We start from the raw sequence: 20,565 nt of genomic DNA, 5'->3' as shown, positions 1-20,565 counted from the left end.
TAAATGATCAATGAATATAAAACTAATATTTAATTGAGGCAACAATTATTACTTTTTATTTTATTTATCAAACAATAAATATAAGAACATATCATTAACATATAACTCATCACTTCTTTCTATATCATTTGTTTATTACTCACTCATTTGTTATCTCTTCTTTATTCAAAATAGTAGAAAGTGGATAAAAGAATATCTAGATAGTTGTTAAAACTCAATTACATGTGTTGTTTTATTGTTATATATGATGATTTACTGAAAGAAAATTAGCAAAGAAAAAATGCATCTAAATAATTTACAAAAAAGAAAAAAGATGCAAAAAAATTTGCATCAATAGAATATTCAAATTATTATATTTTGCTCCTAAAAAAATAAAAAAATAAAAAGTATGATAAATACAGAATATGTAAATAGTTATGTTTATATTTTATAATCATTTGTATTCATTTTGTATGAAATATTAATGAAATAGATTATTTGATGAATCATATTTAATTATTTTTATTATGTTATTATTATGTTATTTATCTATCGTATTTTTATATTTATTTCTCTGTTTATATTATTTATCTATCATCTTCTTATTATCTATATATGATTATATTATTATATTCTTCTTATTTTATTATTTTTATGTTTATATTCTTTAGATTTTCTTATTGTTATTCTTTTATATTTAAATGTATTTTATTATTTGTTTATTCATCTTTATCATTTTTATATTCTTATCATTTTTATATTATTATCATTTATATCTATTTTCATTTTATATTTATTCTCTTTTGATTTGTATTAATATTAATTTTATCTTTTATACTTTTTATTTATTATTATATCATTGATTATCATTTCTCCTTTTATTTATCATTTATTCTTATTATTCTTTTGTTTTATAATCTATATCATATATTCATATCATTTTCATTTATATTTTATCATTTATTATATGTTATAATAACATAACACTTATGATTGAATATATAATAAATATCATGATGAAATTATACATATAAATAATAAACATAAAACGAGTAAAATATTTTTCAATAATAAAATAATGTTAATCATTTTACATAATTAAATTAGACACTTTTTATTGAATATTTCTAATTTTTACATTAAAAAATACACTTTTTATTTCTTCTTTTCTTCTTTTATTACATCTTTGTGTTTTATTGCTCTTTATCTTCTTTATTTTTATCTTCTTCTACTTTCTACTTTTATTTTCTTCTTTCATCATTTTCCTTTTATTCTTTTATATCTTTCTCTTCATTTTTCTATTATTTGCTTTTTTCATTGCCAATTTCAATTAGTATAAAAATAAACAATGTTAATATTTTACAGAATTAATTCTAATAACACACTATAACATTAATAAAACAATAAAATTATAATAGAAATGAATTTATATTGAAATAAAATATGTTAAATCAATACAATAATCAACACCCGATATTTATATTATCTAATTGTTGGTATATTTATTATTTATTGAATTTTATATTCATTTATTTTAAATAATTATAATTTAATATTTTTATTCAATTTATTTTATTCTTGTAATATAAAACACAAAGACTTATACTATCTCTACTATCTCCATTATGTTAAATCTTATTATTATTTACATTTTATTAAATATGCAACTATTAATATTGTTATTTGTTTATTAAATGAAGTATTTGAATATTTAATAATATTATTTATTGTATTTTATTAAAAAGAATAATAAAAGTGATTTGTATCAATTTAAATCTCATAGATATAATAAAGAATAGAAAAGTTGAGATAGAGAATCATAATATTTTTGAATGTTATGAGAATTAATTCTTGATAATTTATAATGTTAGATAACGATTTAAGTCTATTTAAATAATTAAATTAACAAAGAAATAAGACGTAATAAAATTAATTATCATTTCTTATTGTGATAAAAGATAAACCTGAATTATGATAAACAGTAGTTTGAAATTAAATAAAAAATAAAGATAAGAAAAAGTGAAAACATTATTATTCAATTAAACTAAGTCAATATTATTTTATTAATTATATTTTATTTATATAACATAATTAACTAAACAAAAAAGAAGTAAATTATTTAAATATTGATATTTGAATAGAATATAATGAGGAGTATATTATTGACAAATAAAATAAATAAGAGATTGGTTCATCTTTCCCAACTCTCGCACTTTTGACAAGCACAAATCTGGCTAATGCCAGTAAATGCCCAAAAGCACTGGTCTACAATAAATACTTTGGTATTACCCTAAGCTTTATTTTCAACCTCGGTTCTTGGTACTAAACTCTCTTCTCTCTTATTTATCTATTTGTATTTTTTGTATTAATTATGAAAATATTAATTATGTTTTACTTAATAATTAATATTTCATCTGTCCGAAATGTGAGTATTTCATGTTCTTTAATCCATTTTATTCTTTTTCAAAGTTCATCAACTTATTTGTTTCTTCATTTAACTTGTTATTTTGAATTTAATGTGTATTAAATCTCATCATTCTTTATTGTCTTATTTTGAATATATTAATATCACTATGATTATCATATTTCATCATCATTCATTTTTCTTTCATTTTTCTTAACAATACTTTATATATTCAACAAAATTCAATATTTATTAAATATACTTACATTTAACTCATTAATTAATACAATCATATTAATTACATCATTATTATTTATTCTTATTAAATAGTATTAAATATTATATATTTAACCATATGTGTACATTTTCTCTTAAAAGACTATATCATGACTAGAAGATAACTAGCATTTTCTTTACTTTTATTTTAGCCTTTCATATGGTGACTCTGAGTTGTGACATTTGACTCTCATTTTCTTTCTATCATTTAAATACTCATATCATCACAAAATTAACTAACATTCACAAAAATAAGATAAAGTACATTAATCATTAATAAAATAGAACCAAAATAAATATTCAAATAAGAAACAAACAAAATGAAACAAACAAAATGAAATAACATAAAAATAGATTAACTAACACATAAACATTGAATATGAATGTTAATAACATTAATCATTTGATTATTGAAACAAATAAATGATAATAAATTGATAAAATATAAAACATCATTTCTTTAATTAAATAAACAATTTAAGAATTATCTACTATAATTTATATTATTGAATAGATAATAAAATAAATAATAAGTAATTAACATTGATATAAAAATGTAATTGTTGTTTATTTTGTTTTAAGATGTTATGAAATTATTATGAAAAGATATGACATTAATAAATAACATAAATATATGAGAAATGAATTATAAAATATGAAATAATATGATATTTCTCTTATTATTATAATTGGATTAACATTAAAATATACTATCATCTGTTAATTATTATAATTGATGAATTTACAAATAACTTCAGATGATATATAATAATTATTAACCATTTGAATAAATAAAATACAACCAATACATATAATGTCATCTTATAATCTTGATATTTTAAATAATATATAAATAATAAACATTAAGAAAATAAAAATAAAATACATCTAAAGTAATAAACTAGTTTATTTAAAATAATCATAATACTCTAATTATTATTATACTCTATCATTTATCTTTTAATTTAACGGATTAAACACAAAGAATAATTAATGTTACTCTTCACATATCAGTATTATTTGAGCGAAAGTAGTTAAACCAACATTATTATAGATTAATACTAAAAAAAATAAAATATCTCTAACTAAAAACTAATTCAATTCTTTAACAATAATGATGTTTGTAATTTACTCAAAAGTTGTTTCATTATATCACATTTTAATCAAATAAAAACCAATTTTTACCTAAATAAACATTTCTCATAATTAGACCATTTATTCTTTTAAATACAATGAATTTATAATAAACAAAAATTTCACTTACTTGAAAGAAAGATAAAAATCCTAGGAAATAAAAAAGTAATTCGATTATTTTTCTATAATTCATTTTCATAAACATATGAACAAATAAAAGTATCAATGTTTAATTTGTGAGAATCAAATAACTGTTAGAGTCTGAATTGAACAATAAAACCAACAATAATTTGAAGGGATAAGAAAAAATGTTAAGTTATTTTAAAACAAAAAAAAGAAAAACAGTTTGAATAACAAAAAAGGAAAATTAAATTGAAGAAAATTAGAGAAGCACCAATAAGAAAGACGAAACAAATAAACAATCAATTCTCTACAAAATCAGGATATTTCTTTATAAATTCTTCAACACAATCTCTCACCTCTTGCTTAGGAGAAGTGTTGTCTTCGTTCACTTCTTCATTACAAGAAGGACAAATACCTTTTTCAAGACATTTTTCACAAATCGTGTCACCACAGTTTAAACAAATAACAGCACCTTTAAGTAAATTACCACATTCACAAAGTAACGAGTTTTTCTCGTTTCCAATTTTTTTCTTTTCTTCTTCTGCCTTTTTCTTAGCAATTTGTTCCTCAGTTAAAACAATTGGTTGTTCTAATGTTATGGGAAGTGGTTTAGTAGGTTTAACAGATGAATCAACTTTCCGAATTTTTTTTATTACCATTTGTCGAGCTGAACGAGGAAGTCGTTTAACACATAAATATGTATTTTTAGTTATTGAATCACTTCCTACATACTCATGTCCTGTTTGTACATCAAAAATATGCAATTCATCTCTATCAAATGAGTCTTTACGTTGTTTAAGAATTTCACCAATTACTTCACTTGCAGTTATTGACTTTCCATAAAATTGAATTCTTTTATTTACTTTCTTAGAAATTTCAAAATGATACATAACGACACTTCGAGTAGCCATGTCACTGTATTACTCTTCTGTATTTTATAAGTTCATTCTTCCTTTAAACATTATTTCTTTGTTTGAGGTTTTTTCTCATTCTTCTTTTATAAGTCAAATGAATAAATAATGAATCCACGTAGTTTAAAATATATTAAATAAATAATAATAATGGTAAAGAAAGATTAAAAATGTTTATGACAATCAATGAAAAAAATTAAATTAATAATTATAGTAAAAAAATTAATAAAATATGATATTATGAGAAAAAGAGAATAAAATGAACTATAACCATTTTAATGAGCTTTCCTAGTGTTACTATAAATTCAAATTTCAAAAATGATAATCCTGAAACACCTACACAACAACAACCTAAAATTCCAATTAAAAATGAGAGGTCTGTTGGGACTATTCCACAATGGACTGAAGAAGAAAATCAATTATTAGATCAACAAATGAAAACGTTTGTTTTATTAAGAAAACAAAACCAACAACAATGAAATAGATTAATGAAATGGTAGAACCAATTTCTTAGAAAATGCTGATATGTTATATAAATTACAACCATTATTTCCAAATAAATCATCACAACAAATTTTAAATAGAATTAAATGGGTTGCAGGTGGTAAAAAACAAAATTGGGAAGAATTTTGTGTTCAATGTTCATATCAACCATTTACAATTTCTACATACCAAAAATATCCGGAATATAGAGAACAAATTCCTAAAATTAATCACCAAATTCAAACACTTCATTCAGTTCGTCCTCTTCAACCTCAAATTAAACAAGAAGGACAATCATCTATTCCTCAACAAATTCAAAATACTATTCCTATTATTCAACAAACACCAACTCATCCACTACCATCATCTAATCAAATATTTCAACAACAATTACAAATAAAACCTATCAACACTTCAACTCAACTACAACGATCAAATCAAATTGGTCAAATTACTCCTGGGAATCAACCAATAATGCAAGAAATTGGAAATCAAATCCAAACATTTGTACAAACAAAACAACAAACACAACCAATTCATTATCAACAATATTCTCAAATTAATCCAATAAATAAAACAATATCTCAACAACAAACACAATTAAATGTTCCAATTACAATACCTTTACAACAACAAATTCCTAATGCAGAAGATAAATTAGATAATAAAAAGAAACCTAAAATACCAAAAATAGAGAAAGATGATAAAACAAAAAAACAACCATCAAGAAAAAGAAAAACAAAAGAAATAGAAAAAAATATTCAACAACCTTTAATTAATTCAAATGAAATAGAAGATCAAATTAAAGAACTTGTAGATAATAATGAACAAGTATTGGCATCTATTGAAATTTCATTACAAACTCAAGATCTTCTTTCTTTAGATCGTCAATGGCTTATAACATTTGGTTCAAATATTAAAAATTTATTAAGTATGACTGATACCTTAGCAAAACCTGCACGTTTACCATTCTTATCACTAGCTCTAAACCTCCCACCAGAATTGGCTGATATTCAACAATTCCCAACATACCCTGGAATGAATCAAATACCACAACAACAAACAAACATAAGATATCAACCACAATATTAATTGCATCATTATGTGTATTGATAGGCTTGAATCAAATTTTCTCTTTCTTTCTTTCTCACATTGATTTTTAATAAAGTAAATTATTGTTATATAAGTCATTTTTGTTTCAATTTATAAGAAATGAAAGAAGTAAATTTTAGGGTTTTAAAGAAATAACTGAAAGTGAAGATAATGAGAAAAAAGAAGAAAAGGACTAAATAACATTAATTTTATATGAAACCATTTGTTATAACTCCCTTTCATAATACTGAATTAATCATAGAGAGATTACTTAAAGATTCTAATTCTATATTATTAGAAGGAGAACCAGGATGTGGAAAAAGTTCATTATTAAAATATATTGCAGAACAACAACATATGAAAATGCTTTCAGTTCATTTTGGAGATGATGTAGATGCAAAAGCATTAATTGGTTCATATATTACAAGTGATAGTTTTAGTGAATTTAAATGGAAAGATGGTTCATTAACAACAGCAGTAAAAGAAGGATATTGGTTTTTATTAGAAGATGTAGACACAGCACCACCAGATGTTATTTCATTAATTTTACCATTATTAAAAACAAGAACATTTTTTATTCCAAATAGATCAGAAAGTGTTACTGTTCATCCTAATTTCAGATTAATAGGCACACGTACTCTTCATAAAGGAGGAATGAAAATAAATACATTTCATTCAATACTTTCTTCACACTTTACTATTGTTTCAATGCCAGAAATGAAAAAAGAAGAATTAACTCAATTATTACTTTGTCTTTATCAAAGAATTCAAATTATTATACCAACAATCTTACAATGTCATGAAACAATAAAATTAAAAGGAATTACTGGTACTTTACGTCAATTATTATCATTTTGTAAAAGAGTTGAACAAAAAATTCCTCTTGAAGTTAAATTAAATCAAGTCACTACTCAATTAAAACATATTCTTCTTTTTGAATGTGATAGTGTTTATCTTTCAAATGAACTTCAAAGAAGAATAGAAATACTTCAAGTAGTTGCACAAACAATTCAAATTCCATCAATTGATTTTATGTTAAATGGATATAAACCAATAATAGAAATAAATAATAAAGAAATTACAATTGGTCATATTAAATTAAATAGAAATCCACCTCCTATTCCACCACCACCAGAAAACCCATTTCCATTTTCTAAAACACAACATTCATTAGTGTTAATGGAAAAAATTGCTGACTGTATTATTAATGATGAACCAATATTACTTGTTGGAGAAACAGGTACTGGTAAAACTACTATGATTCAACAATTAGCTAGTTTATTAAATCAAAAGCTTATTGTTTATAATTTAAATCAACAAACAGAATCAAGTGATCTTGTTGGAGGATTTAAACCAGTTCAATTAAAATTATTATGTCATCCATTAAGAATTGAATTTATTGAAGAATTTAATAATGTATTTGCAAGAAATTCTAATGAAAAATTTATTAATCAATTAAATAGTGCATATGAAAAACAAGACTTTAATAGATTTTTAACTCTTATTATTAAAGCATGTGATATGGTTGATAAAAAAATTAAAACAATGGAAACATCTATTAGAGAACATTGGAATAATATAAGTAATAAAGCAAGAAAATATAAAGAACAAATAAATAATAAACAAAGTGGATTTGCATTTAGTTTTATTGAAGGAGATTTAGTTAAGGCATTAAGAAATGGATATTGGATTCTTCTTGATGAAATTAATTTAGCATCACATGATACATTAGAAAGAATATCAGGATTACTTGATGGAGAATCAATTTTATTAACTGAAATAGGAGATGTAACACCAATTCCAAGACATAAAAATTTTAGATTATTTGCTAATATGAATCCACCAACTGATGTTGGAAAGAAAGATCTTGCACCAGGTATTAAATCAAGATTTCATCCAATTCAATTTGATGAAATTATTGAAAGAAATGATTTACAAATGTTAGTTAGGGATTATTTAAATAGAATTGGTGTTCAACCACCAGCTGAAAAAATTGTTCAATTTCATTTAAAAGCGAAACAACTTGCACATGATGAACTCTTTGATGGAGCAGGACAAAGACCATTATTTTCATTAAGAACACTTTGTTTAGCATTACAATATATTACAGATGTAACACCATTTTTTGGATTTGAACGAGCACTTTATGAAGGAATGAGTATGTCATATTTAACTCAATTAAATAGAATAAGTTATCCAATAATGGAAAAGTTAATTAATGAAACATTTAATAAAACAAATAACAGTGGTAGTTTACCAAAGAATAAAGAATATATTAATTATGGAGGATATTTTATTGAGAAAGGAGATGAAGAAATAAAAGTAGATGAAAAATATATTTTAACTGAAACAACAAAAAAACGATTAGAAAGTATTTCAAGAATAGTTATGTCAAAAAGATATCCAATATTACTTCAAGGACCTACATCTGCAGGTAAAACTAGTTTAGTTGAATACCTTGCAAAAGCAACAGGACATAGAATGGTTAGAGTTAATAATCATGAACAAACTGATGTTCAAGAATATCTTGGAAGTTATGTTCCAACAGAAGATGGTAAATTAATATTTCAAGAAGGTATTTTAGTAGAAGCAGTAAGAAAAGGATATTGGATTGTTTTAGATGAATTAAATTTAGCACCATCTGAAGTATTAGAAGCATTAAATAGATTATTAGACTTTAATAGAGAATTATATATTCCAGAAACACAAGAAACAGTTAAACCACATCCACAATTTATGTTATTTGCAACACAAAATCCACCAAATACATATGGAGGAAGAAAACATTTATCAAGAGCATTTAGAAATAGATTTATAGAATTACATTTTGATGAAATACCTGAAAATGAACTTGAAATAATTCTTGAAAAAAGGTCATTAATTCCACCATCATATTGTAAAAAATTAGTTAATGTTTTAAAGGATTTAGAAAAACAAAGAAGTATGACACAATTTTTTGGAGGAAAACATTCATTTATTACATTAAGAGAATTATTTAAATGGGCTGATAGACATGCAAATAGTTATGAAGAATTAGCAAGAGATGGATATTTTATTTTAGCTGAAAAAATGAGAAATGTAAATGAAAAACAAATTATACAAGAAGTGTTAGAAAGAAATTTAAAAGTTAAATTAGATTTTAATACAATTTATAATTGTAAAGAATTTACTATTGCTCAAGAAATTTGTAAAGAAATTGTTTGGACACCTTCTATGAGAAGACTATTCTGTTTAATAATTGAATGTATGAAACATAAAGAACCTGCATTATTAATTGGTGAAACTGGTTGTGGAAAAACTACTGTATGTCAAATTGTTGCTCATATAATGAATCAAAAACTTAAAATTTTAAATTGTCATCAACACACAGAAACAGCAGATTTTATTGGTGGAATGAGACCAGTAAGAAATAAAGAACAAACTACAACTAAATTACACAATTCATTAAAAAAATTATTTAATGAAGATGAAACATTAAATGTTTTATTAAATAAATATACGTTAAATAAAATAAAAAATGAAGAAATAGATAAATTAATTTCAGAATATAGAACATTATTTAAATGGTATGATGGTCCATTAATTGAAGCAATGAAGAATGGTGATATGTTTTTAATTGATGAGATTAATATGGCAGAAGATTCTGTTTTGGAAAGATTAAACTCAGTATTAGAACCATCAAGAATGATGACAATTGCAGAAAAAACAAGTAATGATATTGAAGAAGTTATTGCCAATGAAACATTTAGAATTTTTGGAACAATGAATCCAGGAGGAGATTTTGGTAAAAGAGAACTTAGTCCTGCAATGAGAAATAGATTCACAGAGATTTATGTTAAAGCATTTGAAGCAGAAGGAGATTTATTATTGATTGTTGAACAAAAAATTAAGAAACAAGAAGAAAGAAAATATGCAAAAGGAATTGTTAATTTCCTTGTTTGGTCTGAACAAAGATATGGAAAGAAAGTGTCAGTTAGAAATTGTCTTGCATGGACAGATTTTATGAATAATTGTGAAAAGATTCAATCTTCACAACTTAAATTTATTCATGGAGCACATTTAGTTGTTATTGATTCATTGAAAAATGAAATACCAAATGTTATTCAAGATTGTATGACAGCATTAAATAATGCATTGATTCTTTGTGGAGAAAGTTTAAATGAAGAAAGCATGAAAGCTATTACAGAAATACCAAAAATGATTATTAATAATAACAGTATTTGTGTATCTGATTTTAATTTAGAATCACCAACTAATTCATTAGTTTTACAACAAAATTATTGTATTGATGCACCAACAACAACATCAAATGTTCTTCACTTATTTAGAGCTATGACATTACATAAAGCAATTTTAATGGAAGGATCACCAGGAGTAGGAAAAACAACAATTATTGAAATGTTAGCATCAATGCTAAATATTCATTTGTATAGAATTAATTTAAGTGAACATACAGATATTTCCGATTTACTTGGAACAGATTTACCATTAGAAGGAAATTCAGGAGGATTTGGTTGGTGTGATGGATTATTATTAAGAGCAATGAAAAGTGGAAGTTGGGTATTATTAGATGAATTGAATTTAGCATCACAAAGTGTATTAGAAGGATTAAATTCATTATTAGATCATCGTGCAACAGTGTTTATTCCAGAGTTAAATATTGAAGTTAAATGTCCACCAACATTTAGATTATTTGCATCACAAAATCCATTAGGAGAAGGTAGTGGAAGAAAAGGATTACCTCAATCATTTTTAAATAGATTTACTGAAGTTTATGTTAATAAAATGACTACAAATGATATGGAATATATTATTAGAACAATTTATCCTGTTATTCCACAACAAATTGTTAATGCACTAATTCAATTTATTGAAAAGTTAGAAGAAAATATTTGTCAAAAGAAATTGTTTGGTCGAAAAGGAAGTCCATGGGAATTTAATTTGAGAGATATATTAAGATTTTGTAAATTATATATAGAATATAGTTCAAATATTGAAAATGAAATTCATAATGGAAAGTTAAATACACTTACATTTATTTATAACACTATTTTTGGACATAGATTTAGAGAAATAAAAGACCAACAATATGCATTTGAGATATGGCGTTCTTGCATTGGAACATTAAATACATTTATTCAAGAAGAAAGTAATGATTATTCTATTACACAAGAAAGCTTTAGAATTGGAGAGGTGGAAATGGAAAGAAGATATTGCATAGAAAAGAAGGCAGAAATGAATTATTTATTACCTAAACAATTGAGTGTAATGAAAGGAATAATGAAAGGAATTAATAACAGATGGCTAATATCTCTTATTGGAGATTCACATTGTGGAAAGACGAGTATTGTTAGAAATATTGCACAATTAACTGGACATATTATGAAGGAATTTAGTATGAACACAAGTGTTGATACTATTGACCTTATTGGAGGGTATGAACAAATGGATTTTGAACGACATAGAAGAAGTTTCTTACAAGACATTAAAGATGTTATGATGGTTTGTAATAATGAAAAAGCAAAAGAAATTTACCAAATGTTACTTTGTTGTGTTAAAGCAAAAGACTTAGAAAATACAAGAAGAAACTGTATATTTGAAGATGTTGAAATGAAAATTATCAAAGAATTAAATCAATGTATTAATGATGACTTTCTTAAAGAAGGTATAAGTCATATAGAAATATTACAAAAAAAGAAGGCAATTGGATCGTTTGAGTGGGTTGATGGAATTGTAGTTAAATGTATGCAAAGAGGATATTGGTTAATGATGGAAAATGTTAATTTCTGTAACCCAACTGTATTAGATAGATTAAATTCACTATTTGAACCAAATGGGTATTTAGTACTAAATGAACGAGGAGTATCTTCAGATGGAACGCCAATCGTCATTAAACCCCACAAAGATTTTAGAGTAATTTTCACTTCTAATCCAATAAATGGTGAAATATCAAGAGCTATGAGAAATAGAGCATTAGAATTATTTGTACCATCACTAGATGATATTGATATTGAACGAATTCTTGTTGGATTTAATTTGTCTATTGAAACTGTTAGGTTTATGCTTGATATTCACAAACAATGTGAAAACGTTAGTTTATTACATCTTATACGATGGGGTAAATATGTTGGTAATTATGGTGTGGAAGCTCTTAAAGAAGGATTTAATACATTTTATGTTACTATTACTTCTGATGAAAAGGAACAAGAAAGAAAGCAATCCATTTATGAACAACAACAAAAACAGAAAATCAACGATGAAGATATTGTTACATATGATATTTTGGCAAACACTCAAATAAAACAAATGAATGAATTTATTGAAAATATTTCTATTGGTGTGTTACTTTCTAAAATGAGTGTTATTATTCCATATATCTATACTCAATTCAAATGTGATGGAATGTCTACAGAAACAAATGGACTTAATGATGTTTTAATTGAAGCATTAAAATGTTATCAAATTGAAGATAAAATGGAAGGAAATGAAGTTATTTCTACAGTAATGCAAATGATTGATGAAAAGGAAAGTACACAATTTATTACTATATTACAACATCTTGTTCCAAATGAAAAATTAAGTGTTTTATTACAAATCAAATCAATACTCTTAACAGTTCCAAGTAAATGGATTAAAGCAATGTTAATGTTTGTGTTATTAATTAAGAGTTTGGAGGAAAAAGAAAAACAAAATGAGAATAATAATACAATAATCTCAAGGTCTTCAAGAAAAGTTGCTAATGTATATTCTAAATATCTTGTACTTGAACAATCTTATTGTGAATTCTTAAATTCAGTTGATAAAACTATAGATAGTATTCATGAATTAAGTGAACAACAAGCATTTAGTTTATTGGTATTAAGAGTATTATTTTCAACTATTGGATTTTGTACAGAAATTAATATTCAAAAATATATTATTCTTTGTGTATTGTTAAGATCAATTCATCCAGTATATATTGAAATGACCAATGCATTATTTAAACAATATTGTGTTGATGAAACATTAATTGGTAGATTATGGTCTCATTTCTCACAAGAATTTTATCCAAAACATACTAAAGAATTTACTGAATTAATTCCATCTATCCAAAAGACATATGATGATGACTCTGTTAAAACATTGGCATTATTATTCGATTCGTGTTTTAGAGATGTTGTAACTACAATACAACTTCCAGAACAACAAAAAGAAACATATTTAACTCCATTATATAATTTCTTAAAAAATATAAGTGTTATTAATGATGTTGTTAATAACAATGAATCTACATATAATCCATTTGTATATGCTTATCAGAACAAACAAAAGAATGATTCAATTTATACTATTCCTCTATTGTCCGAGTCTCTAGGAGCGTTATGGAAAACTCTTCCATCATTACCATTCTTACCTAAATCAAACCAATTGAAAGGAGTTTCATTGTTATATCAAAGTGTTATTCCTAGAGCAAGAGCTTACTTCATTTCTAATGGAATATTAGATGTTTTTAGTATTCCAACACAAATATCATTATTAAAAGATATTAAAAATATTTCAATCAACTCAAATGGAGATGTTAATAGTATAATCAATAAGTTTATTGTAATGATTCAAACGTCATTAATTGATATATTTAATACTATTGTTAATTCACAGCAACCACTTGAACAATCAATTCAAATGATTAGTCCAAAATTAACAGAATATTATAATAATTCGATTCGTCTTATACAAGAGAATAATGAGAAACAAGAAGGAATTAATTTGTACAGATATGGATGTTTTATTTATAATTGTTTTATGATGCCATGTATTGATCCAATGGAATATCCAAAGTATTTTATTGAAGTTGCAAATTCAAGAATTACAATTGTTTCTACTCAAATGGAAACACTTATTAAAACAAGAGCACTCATATTTGGTGTTGGATTTGAAATGTTTGAAAAGTTTTTAAAAACAGTGAAAGATAATATTGAAAATGAAAAAGAACAATATAACAACAATGTTAAAGAAAGAAATAGTGACATTCCATATGAACAATTATATCAAGAGTTTAGATTATTTACTACATCAAATGGAAATTATAATAAAATTAATGAACTTTTTAATTCTATTGAAAATATTAATGACATTCCATCATTAATTGGAATTATATCACATGAAACTATGTGGCAAGAACAAACAGAATTCTTTATTGAACATATTCAAAATGAATATCCATTATTTAGAGATATTACTATTCCAATATTATTTGGATTATATTTATTAAAGACAGGAATTAGAATTGAATTATTCAAAAAGATATTAAAACATCTAAGAAATGATAATGCTGAAAAGATTTTAAAGAGTGTTATTGCATTCCCAGTTAATTCGGATGACATTAATGAAGAAGTATCTTGTATTGGAGATTTTATATTACAACATATTGAACAAAACAATAATTCATTTAATAACACCATTCTTAAAATTCTATTTGTTAATATGGAAAAAGGCTATAAAGGAGATGTTAATGGTGCAGTCAAAACAATTGTTCCTTTATTAAGATTAATGGTTGCATTAAAAAATGCAGAGGAAGAAGAAAAAAGAAGAATTGAAGAGGAAGAAGCACAACAATTTAAGTACAAAACAAAAACAAATGAATTAGCTATTGATGAAGATAAAGAAGAGGAAGAGTATCGAGAAGAATTTCCAGATTTCTTTGCTGATATTCAAGATTTATTACAACAACAATCACTTGACATTCCTAATACTACACCAATTATTAGTGATAAACCAAAAAAGAAGAAAGCAAGAAGTTGGATTACAGATGAAGATGTTCAATTTATTCTTGGATTTATAGAAAATGTATTAAATGAAAAAGAAAGTAATCAATTATTTGATGAAACAATGGAAGAACGAAATGAAGTTTTTAAGAATATGCTAGCTGAATATTTTGATAATAAAGACATTCCATTACCAAAAGAATTTGATTGGATATCATCACCATTCCATACTGTTTTTATACATACAAAAACTGATTTACTAATTCATCCAAAAGAAGAAAAGTTAATTGATTTAAATAAAGATGGATGTGTTCATGAAATTATTGAATTAATGAATGTATTAGATCAATTGTATAATCATGTTTGTAAATTATTGGAAGAATTTCCAGAAAATGAGATGCTTGTTAAAATTAATTCAATTGTTGATAGAATTCGAGGATATCCAAAGACTGCTCCATTAATGAAGTATTTAGTTACACTTCATGTGTTATTTGGAGAATTACAAAATTGGCAAAATGTTGCTGCACAATATGTTTCATTACAAGAAGAAATGAATCGTGTTGCATTAGTTATACAAAAATGGAGAAGTTGGCAATTAAAGAGTTGGAACAAATTATCTGATAATATTATTGAGAAACATAAATGTAATGCAAGAGGTTGGTTTGTTAATGTATGGAAAATGGTTCAAGAATATATTGCTAGTGAAGGAAATGAACAATATGAACTTCAATTTTTAGAATCAATGAACCAATTTGTTTATAAATGTAATTATGGTCAATTTAATGAACGAATTCATTTATTGGAAATTCTTATTAAACTAACACAAAAAATATTTGAAATTAATGGTAATAATCAATGGAATAAAGTTAATGTAATGTTCATTCAAATCAAAGAATATTATTCATTATTTAAAACAAGAATTAATGAACAAATAGAACAATCAATTAAACCAATAATTGAAAAAATTAAAGACTTTATTAAATTAACAAAATGGAATGATATTAATTATGCTAAACTCCAAGATCAAACAGAAAAGTCAAATAGAAAATTATTTGCATTTACAAAAGAATTTGATAATTTATTAAAAGAAAGTATTCAACCTATTGTACAAAGTGAAACATTTGAATCTAATCCTAGTGAAATAGAAAAAGTACAAGCACCTGAATTTGTACCATTAGGAATATTAGAAAAAATAAATAAAGGAAATGGAGATAGAGTACAAGAAATTAAATATTATATTAATAAAATTAAAACTCTTCATTCAAAAACATTAAGAAAGTGTGTTGAAGATATTACTTTTAAAGATAGAGATGGGTTAAAATGGTTAGAATTATTTGAAGATGAGTTAATAGGAAGAGTTAAAGAACTTCAAGAAACTAAAGGAAAAGAAGGAGTTGTTTTAAAGAAAAGAGCATTACTTGATGTTATTGAAATGTTAGAAGGATACCATTTAAGTCATTCAAGAAAAACAGTTAATTTAGATGATATTTCATTAGAAATGGTATTGAGAAAGCCATGTAAAATTGAAGGAAATATTCCATTAATTCAAAAAATTAATGAATATCATTTTAAAACAATTAGTAAATTCCAATTATTTAATAAAGTAAAAATTAATGCTTCAAATGATCTTAATGGAAAAGAAATTGAATATACTCAAAATTATGTTAATAATCTCTATGATATGTGTATGAAACAAAGTAGTGAAATTAGAAAGATGCAGAACTTTGTTAATTATTTAAAGAAAGTATTATCTATTCTTAGTCATGATGAAGAAAAATTTAGTAAAGTTAGTCATTTAACATTACTCAGAAATTATGTGTTTTTGAGTAGAATAGAAAATGTATTAGAAGATAGTATTCTTGTTGAGGAAAGTTTAAGAGAAAAGTTTAATGGAATGAAAGAAAAAATTCAAAAGAATCGAGAAGTATTTAAAAATATAATGGAAGAAACAGTGTTAGAAGGAAATCATTTTATGACAACTAAAATGATTGAAAATATTAAGTCAATGACCAATGACGGAAAAAATATGATTTCTGTAATTGAACAAGAAATTAAGAATATTGGATTTAATAATTCACAAAATGTCTTATTGATTTTGAAATCATTGAAAGAAATAGACACTACCATTGAAGAAGAATTTAGTTCTTCAAATAAAATTAATGAAATGCTTGAAGAATGTTTAATTACTTGTCAAATTTTGTTTAAAGCATCTTCTCAATTAAATGAAGAAGAAAATGATTCATTCCCATCTATTCATTCATTTATTCTTGCTGGAAATGGTGTTCATAATAACCTTAAAGAAATGACTGAGAATTGTTTAACAACAAATACAAAATATATGAAAGAATTACTAACAAACGTAGAACATGTACTTGAAGATCATTATATTACTTCACTTCATATCCATAAATCAGTGAGAAAGTTTACTGTTATGTGTCTTAATACATTTGGTACATTATATAAAGATGGATTTTGTAATCAAGAAGAAAAAGAGGATGATGGTAAACAAGAAAAAGGAGAAGAATTTATTACAGACGGAGTTGGTATGGCTGAAGGTAAAGGAATAAACGACGTTAGTAAAGAGATTAAAGACCAAGAACAATTAACTGGATTAAAAGGAGAAAAACAACAAGAACAAAACAAAGATGAAAAACAAGACATGGATAAAGGGTTTGACATGCAAGATGATTTTGATGGAGAGGAATATGATGAAGAGCCAAATGAAGATGGCAACAACAAAGACCAAGAAGAAGAAGATGTCGACAGAGACCAAATAATGGGTGATGTTGATAAAGACAAAAGAGAAATTGTTGATGCTGAGATGTGGGATAAAGAAGATAATGATAAATCAATGGAAGAAGAAAATGCTATTGGTAAAGGAATGAAAGGAGAGGCAGAAGGTATGGGAAGCGAAGAAGAAGGAAATGTCAAAGAAGAGAAAGAAAAGAAGAAGGAGGAACATCAAGAACAAGCAATGGAAGAAGGCAATGATGAAAAAGAAGAGAAAGGAGAAGAACAACAAGAAGAGGGTCAAGATGTAGAAGAAACTGAAAAACTTCAAACACTTCCTGGTAAAGAACAAATTGAAGAAGAAAATCAAGAAGAAGGAGGTGAAGATGATGAATTTAAAATGAATGAAGAAGGTGAAGAAAATATGTCAATTGAAGAAGAAAATAATAATGAAAATGAAGAAGAAGAACAAGGTGATCAATTCGATATTGATGCACTAAATAAATCAGATGAAGAAGCAAAAAGTGTTGAAGAAGAAAAAGCAGATGGAGAAAATGAAGATATGGTAGAAACAAAAGAACTTGAACAAGATCTTGCTGGTGATATGAACCAAAACCAAGACAATGGAAAAGGTGATATGAATGAAGAACGGAAGAACAATGAAGAGGTTGAAGCAGAACATACTCCAATGGATGCTTATGGTGTTGAAGAAAATACTGGAATGAAAAGTAATGCCAAAATTGATTCAACACAACAAAAGGAAGGAGAAGGAAGTGGAAATAATGAAGAAAATAATACAAAAGTTGGAGATGGTGAAGGTCATGTTAATGGTAATTCAAAGAAAGAACAACAAGAGTTAAGAAAAGTCCAACAAGAAAAGAAAGGAAATGGTGATACCCAGAATCATATTGAAGACCTCACAATGACAGAAGAACAAAAGGTGGTTGATGGGCAGAAAAGTGGAGATGACAAAGATGAATATGTTGTTGATGAAACAGCTCAACAACAAACAATAGCACCAGCTAAAGAAGAAATGAATATTGAAAAGATGGAAGAAGAAAAAACTGGAGAAGGTGAAAAGAAGAATATGATTGAAAAGAAAGAAAGAAAAGAAGAAGATATGAAAGAAAATCAACAAGTTGATGGAATAATGGAAGAAGATACTAATGATGTTGTTGAAAAAGAAAAAGTTAATGAACAATATATAAGAGAACGTGTTATTGAGGAATCAACTGAGAAAAATAACATTTTTAATGTTGCATTTAAAGAAAATACAAATGACAAAGAGATGGTTATTGAAGAAGGAGAGAAGAAACAACTTATTGATGAAATTAATGAAGAAAAGATAATTGAGATAGGTGAAAGTGAAAAACAACAATGGAGTATGTATGAATCAAAAACAAATCAGTCTGCTATGGAATTATGTGAGAAATTAAGAATTGTGTTAGAACCATCATTAGCAAGTCAGATGAAAGGAGACTATAGAACTGGAAAGAAAATTAATATGAAGAAAGTAATTCCATATATTGCTTCTGGATTTAAAAAGGATAAAATTTGGCTTAGAAGAACAAGAGCACAGAAAAGAGACTATCAAATATTAGTTGCAATAGATGACTCTCAATCAATGATTATAAATAATGCTGGTGAAATGGCATTAGAGACAGTTGCTTTATTGTCTAGTGCATTAACTAAATTAGAAGTAGGGGAATTAAGTGTTGTTAGATTCGGAGAAGATGTAAAATGTGTTCAAAAGTTTGGAACAACATTTAATGAAGAAGATGGAGCAAGAATTGTTAAAGAATTCCAATTTAACCAAAATAATACTGACATGGTTAAATTAATGAAGTCTTTGTATGTCTATTTACATGAGAGTGGACTTGTTTGTCAACGATATAACCCTTCTATTGAACTGGATGTTAAACAAATTATTTTTATCCTCTCAGATGGACGATTCTCTGACAAAAAAGGTATTTCTAAAATACTAAGAGACTTCTCTTCAATGAAAACTTTTGTTGTTTTCATTGTCTTAGACAATCCTTCAAACGAATCAATTCTTGAAATGAAAAGTGTTAACTTTGAAAATGGACAAGTTAATGTAGAACATTATATGGATACTTTCCCATTCCCTCACTACATTATTCTTCATGACTTAAACACTTTACCGAATGTTTTAGCTGAAGCACTGAGACAATGGTTTGAAATGACAACCCAAAACTAAACATACGATTGAATTGATTGAATTTTTATTTAAAATCTCTTCATTGTTTATCTTGTTTTGTTCTTTTTAATTATTTAGACATGTTTTGGTAATATTAAAAATATATATTATTTTTGTTATTATTATTAAATTCAAGAATTATACAAAGTTATAAGACTTGGATAGTTGAAGAAATACTCTTGACTTTACTCTAGAACCTTTCAAACATTTTATTTTTAGAAAAAAATTTTTCAAAATTAGTTTCAAAACATGTAACGAAAGAATATCAGAATTATACACATTTAAAATAAAAGGCAATTGATTATTTTTTGTATTTGTTTATTGTTTTTTTACTCTTTTGAATTTTAACTAAAAGAAGTTTGTATATAGAGTAATAAAATCTTTTTACTAAATTTAATCAAAGACTCAGTTTTTGTCTCAGTATATCTACAAAAAGAATAATAACTTTTATTAGCATAATACCTAATAAAT

The 20,565-nt window shown here is 24.8% G+C and overlaps 3 protein-coding genes across 3 annotated transcripts; 2 read left to right on the top strand and 1 right to left on the bottom strand.

Annotated features, from left to right (window-relative positions):
• Nucleotides 1-4,215: 4,215 nt before the first annotated feature.
• EHI_153800 (uncharacterized protein) lies at nucleotides 4,216-4,827 on the bottom strand (the record flags this gene model as incomplete). The annotated part of the gene is made up of 1 exon (XM_649658.1): nucleotides 4,216-4,827. The coding sequence occupies one exon, from the start codon at nucleotides 4,825-4,827 to the stop codon at nucleotides 4,216-4,218; it is 612 nt and encodes a 203-aa protein (XP_654750.1).
• Nucleotides 4,828-5,105: 278 nt separating this feature from the next.
• On the top strand, nucleotides 5,106-6,402 carry EHI_153790 (uncharacterized protein; the record flags this gene model as incomplete). Its single annotated transcript, XM_649659.1, has 2 exons — nucleotides 5,106-5,269; nucleotides 5,328-6,402. The coding sequence occupies 2 exons, from the start codon at nucleotides 5,106-5,108 to the stop codon at nucleotides 6,400-6,402; spliced, it is 1,239 nt and encodes a 412-aa protein (XP_654751.1).
• A 213-nt stretch (nucleotides 6,403-6,615) lies between these two features.
• Nucleotides 6,616-20,094, top strand: EHI_153780 (uncharacterized protein; the record flags this gene model as incomplete). Its single annotated transcript, XM_649660.2, has 1 exon — nucleotides 6,616-20,094. One exon carries the CDS (start codon nucleotides 6,616-6,618, stop codon nucleotides 20,092-20,094), a length of 13,479 nt encoding a protein of 4,492 aa, XP_654752.2.
• Between the last annotated feature and the right edge of the window lie 471 nt (nucleotides 20,095-20,565).

Source organism: Entamoeba histolytica, genomic scaffold (genome assembly GCF_000208925.1).
Source record: "Entamoeba histolytica HM-1:IMSS scf_1104750518587 genomic scaffold, whole genome shotgun sequence".
Taxonomy (NCBI): Eukaryota; Evosea; order Mastigamoebida; family Endamoebidae; genus Entamoeba; species Entamoeba histolytica.
This window is presented reverse-complemented; position numbering and strand designations above follow the sequence as displayed.